The 4,037-nt window shown below is 67.5% G+C and overlaps 1 protein-coding gene across 1 annotated transcript; it reads left to right on the plus strand.

The window, feature by feature from the left end:
* The first annotated feature begins 432 nt into the window (after nt 1-432).
* On the plus strand, nt 433-2,550 carry CCKBR (cholecystokinin B receptor). The gene is made up of 5 exons (XM_010576790.1): nt 433-455; nt 774-1,063; nt 1,155-1,419; nt 1,551-1,678; nt 1,979-2,550. The coding sequence occupies exons 1-5, from the start codon at nt 433-435 to the stop codon at nt 2,491-2,493; spliced, it is 1,221 nt and encodes a 406-aa protein (XP_010575092.1). The 3' UTR covers nt 2,494-2,550.
* Nucleotides 2,551-4,037: the final 1,487 nt, after the last annotated feature.

The following is a 4,037-nucleotide window of genomic DNA, read 5'->3' on the forward strand; positions in this document are numbered from 1 at the left end:
CGCCACACCGGGCCCGGCACACCCCGCCGGCGGCTGTCCCCAGCCTCAGCTCTGGTCCCCGGTCCCGGTGCCGGCTCCTGGGGCAGCACGGCAGGCAGCAGAGCCAGCACGGCAGGGGCTGCCCAGGGTCCAAGCTGGGCTCGGCCCAGGGGGGCAGTGGGAAGGTGGAGGGGACCCCAGCAGGGGCACAGCCACTGCCCACCTGCCCCACCACCGGGGGCCAGCACCCCCGGCCCACTCCACCGTGCCCAGCCAGGGCTCCGCGGGCAGTGGGATGCAGTGCCAGCGCCGGCTGTTGTTCGGTTCTGGGGATGAACAGCCCCAGTCACGTCCCAGGGCAGCCGGGGGAGCGGGGGGCTCGGGCATGCAGCTCCCTCTGCGCCAGGAGGGCAGGGGCCCAGGGGCAGCCGCAGGCAGCCACGTCCTGCCAGCATGGCCGAGGGCTCAGCCCTGGGGTACGGGCAGGACAGGGGCAGCACCACAGGGTGCCCCAGCACTGGAACCCAGCCCGGGCAGTGGGATGTCCATGGAGCCGAGCCGGGGAGCCGCTGGGGCATCCCGGCCCCACGTCTGCTGTGGTCACATCCACATGGAGGGAACCTGGGTGCCCGGCTCCCAGCTCCCCACCGAGCCTGCTGGACACGGCTGGAGGTGGAGCCCAGGTGCCTGCACCGTGCTCGGCCACGCTGCCTGCCTGTGCCAGGATGCCTGCAGGCTGCGGGGGGGGGACATCTCCTTGGCCACGCTGCCCTCCCCTGCCGGGGTGCCATCAGGGTGTCCGCATGGCAGCCCGTGACCCTGCCACCCGCAGACCTGGACCTGACAGTGCGTGTCCTGCTGTACACACTGATCTTTGTGCTGAGCGTCTGCGGGAACGCCCTGGTCGTGGCTGTGCTGCTCCTGAACCGCCGCCTGCGCACCGTCACCAACTCCTTCCTGCTCTCCCTGGCGCTCAGCGACCTGATGCTGGCAGTCTGCTGCATGCCCTTCACGCTCATCCCCAACCTCATGGGCACCTTCATCTTCGGAGAGGCCGTCTGCAAGCTCATGGCCTACCTCATGGGTACGAGGGGGTGGCAGGCAGGGGCTGGGGGAGGGCTGAGCCCCTGCGTGCCACTCCACATGCTGTGGATGCTGACCCTTGCTGCCTGCAGGCATCTCCGTCTCGGTCTCCACCTTCAGCCTGGTGGCCATCGCCATCGAGCGGTACAGTGCCATCTGCAACCCGCTGCAGTCCCGCGTCTGGCAGACACGGTCGCACGCCTGCCGGGTCATCGCCAGCACCTGGTTCTTCTCGGCGCTGCTCATGTTGCCGTATGCCGTCTACAGCACCACACACGCCATGTCCACCCATGGCGCCCGCCCGCCCATCAGCCAGTGCACCCACAAGTGGCCCAGCGAGCAGGTCCGGCAGGCCTGGTGAGTCAGCCCCAGGACCCCCATCCGCCCCCGGCACCCCAGCACAAGGCACGATGTGGTCCAGCCACCGGCCCCACTGCTGCGGCCGGGCTGGCGAGAGGCCACTGAGTGACTGGTGCCACATCTTCCAGGTATGTCCTGCTGCTCCTCATCCTCTTCTTCATCCCCGGCGTGGTGATGATTGTGGCTTATGGGCTTATCTCCCGCGAGCTCTACCGAGGCATCCGCTTCGAGCTGGACATCAAGGGGGAGGCTGCAGGTGAGGGACCAGGCTGGCGTGGGGCAGGGCTGGGGGCACCGCTCAGCCCTGCCCTCACCTCCCACAGCAGAACACCCCCATGGGAAGAGGCCCCTGCCCTGGGACGAGGGGTAGGGCTGAGCCCACACCCTAGGTCCCCACAGCTGGGGGGTTCCCTGGGGACCCGTCCCTGTGCAGGGCCCTGCGCCACATCCCGTCCCGACACCCTGCTGCGTCCTAGTGGAGGATGTGCTCAGGGCCTCAGGACGACGCAGGTCCCCGTGGTGCCACAGCCGTGACCACATCCCCTCTGCCCCACAGCTCAGCGCAATGGCAGCAGGGAGCCGGCACCCACCTGCGACGAGGGGGACGGCTGCTACCTGCAGCTCTCCCGGCCGGGCGGCGCGCTGGAGCTGCGGGCGCTGGGCACGGCGGGCACGCAGCAGGAGCGGGCGCGCATCAACAGCTCGGAGGCAAAGCTGGTGGCCAAGCGGCGCGTGATCCGCATGCTGGTGGTCATCGTGGCCATGTTCTTCCTCTGTTGGCTGCCCATCTTCACCGCCAACACGTGGCGTGCCTTCGCCCCGCAGGCAGCCCAGCGGGCGCTCTCGGGGACGCCCATCTCCTTCATCCACCTCCTCTCCTACACCTCCGCCTGCACCAACCCCCTCATCTACTGCTTCATGAACCGCCGCTTCCGCAAAGCCTTCCTGGCCACTTGCGCTGGCTGCCGCCGCACCTGCCCACGCCGCCCACTCGAGGAGGAGGTGGCCAATGCCAATGCCTCGCTCTCCAAGTTCAGCTACACCACCGTCAGCAGCCTCGGACCCCCCTGAGCTGGCCATCCTGGCCCCCACTGCCCCCCGGGCTCTGCCTGCACCCCCCGCGCCCCCACCTGCCCTGGCACCCTCCCTGTGCCCCCCGTGTGCCTGGCACAGCTCAGTGCACCCCCAGCCTCCGGGTCCCCCATGCCCCCCCTCACCCATCTGCTCCAGGGCCTCACCAGCCCCCGCACAGCCCCAGGACCCCCAGTGCCACCCCCAGTGCCCCCCAGCTGCACACGCCACCATGCCCAGGCTGGGCTGGGGCCACAGAGCCGGGGCAGGGGCTCCCTGAGCGGGCAGGGAGACCCTCAGGGCCAGACAGGCCAGGGGTGGGGGGGCTAAAGGTGCCCTCAGCCCAGCCTGGGGTCTCCCCGCTCCACTCCTGGGCTCTGGCCACAATAAACTCACCCTGTGCCTGCCTGCGCCCGCCTGTGCCGCTGCTTCCCACCGCACTCGGCCTGACCCGGCACTGGGGGGTCCACGGGCCAGAGCCGTGAGGGACCAGGACTCCGCACTGCTCGGGGCACAGGGGGCCACGGGACCGGGCCCCTCTGCTGCGGGAATCCCCGCACCCTGGGGCAGCAGCCGGTGCAACCAACAGGAGTGCTGGGTCAGTGCCCGGGGCTGGGGATGGCCATGTCTGGGACAGCCCTGCCGGACTCTGCACCAGTGCCGGGACAGCGTGGCACCGGTGGGGAACAGCATGACACCAGGTCCTGCTGGATCTCCCAAGCATACCCAGGGAGTCCTGCTGCACTGTGCCCACCAGGACTGGACTCACACATGTGCGCACACGCAGACACACATTGCTGCACACACCCTGGCACGCATGCGTGCATGCACACACAAGCACATGCACAAGCACATGCATGCACAAACAGAGCTGCAGCAAATACCTGCACAAACACACATGTGCGCACACACACAGAGTGGGAGAGACGCATATGAACTGGAACACACAGACAGACGCAAACCCCCTGCACCCACAGGCATCTTTGCACAAGCAGTGGGTGCTCGGAGCCAACCATGGGTGTAGTGACCCCACATGGCTGGGTCAGGACCCCAAGGAGACTCCATCTGCCACAGTGCCCCAAGGAAACTCCATCTCCCACAGTGCCCAAGGAGACTCCATCTCCCACAGTGTCCCAAGGAGACTCCATCTCCCACAGTGCCCAAGGAGACTCCATCTCCCACAATGCCCAAGGAAACTCCATCTCCCACCGTGCCCCAAGGGATTCCATCTCCCACAATGCCCAAGGAAACTCCATCTCCCACAGTGCCCAAGGAGACTCCATCTCCCACAATGCCCAAGGAAACTCCATCTCCCACCGTGCCCCAAGGGATTCCATCTCCCACAATGCCCAAGGAAACTCAGTCTCCCACAGTGCCCCAAGGAGACTCCATCTCCCACAGAGCCCAAGGAAACTCCATCTCCCACAGTGCCCAAGGAGACTCCATCTCCCACAATGCCCAATGAAACTCCATCTCCCACAGTGCCCCAAGAGATTCCATCTCCCACAGTGCACCAAGGAGACTCCATCTCCCACAGAGCCCCA

The sequence above is a fragment of the Haliaeetus leucocephalus genome, unplaced genomic scaffold (assembly GCF_000737465.1).
Source record: "Haliaeetus leucocephalus isolate CR32 unplaced genomic scaffold, Haliaeetus_leucocephalus-4.0 Scaffold536, whole genome shotgun sequence".
NCBI classification, from domain to species: Eukaryota; Metazoa; Chordata; class Aves; order Accipitriformes; family Accipitridae; genus Haliaeetus; species Haliaeetus leucocephalus.

Bases quoted from the DNA above. Each gene is read 5' to 3' on its own strand.
- CCKBR (XM_010576790.1), top strand. From the start codon at position 433: ATGGCCGAGGGCTCAGCCCTGGG. The intron at 1,420-1,550 runs GTGAGTCAGCCC...CACATCTTCCAG, and splicing joins GAGCAGGTCCGGCAGGCCTG to GTATGTCCTGCTGCTCCTCA. The intron at 1,679-1,978 runs GTGAGGGACCAG...TCTGCCCCACAG, and splicing joins CATCAAGGGGGAGGCTGCAG to CTCAGCGCAATGGCAGCAGG.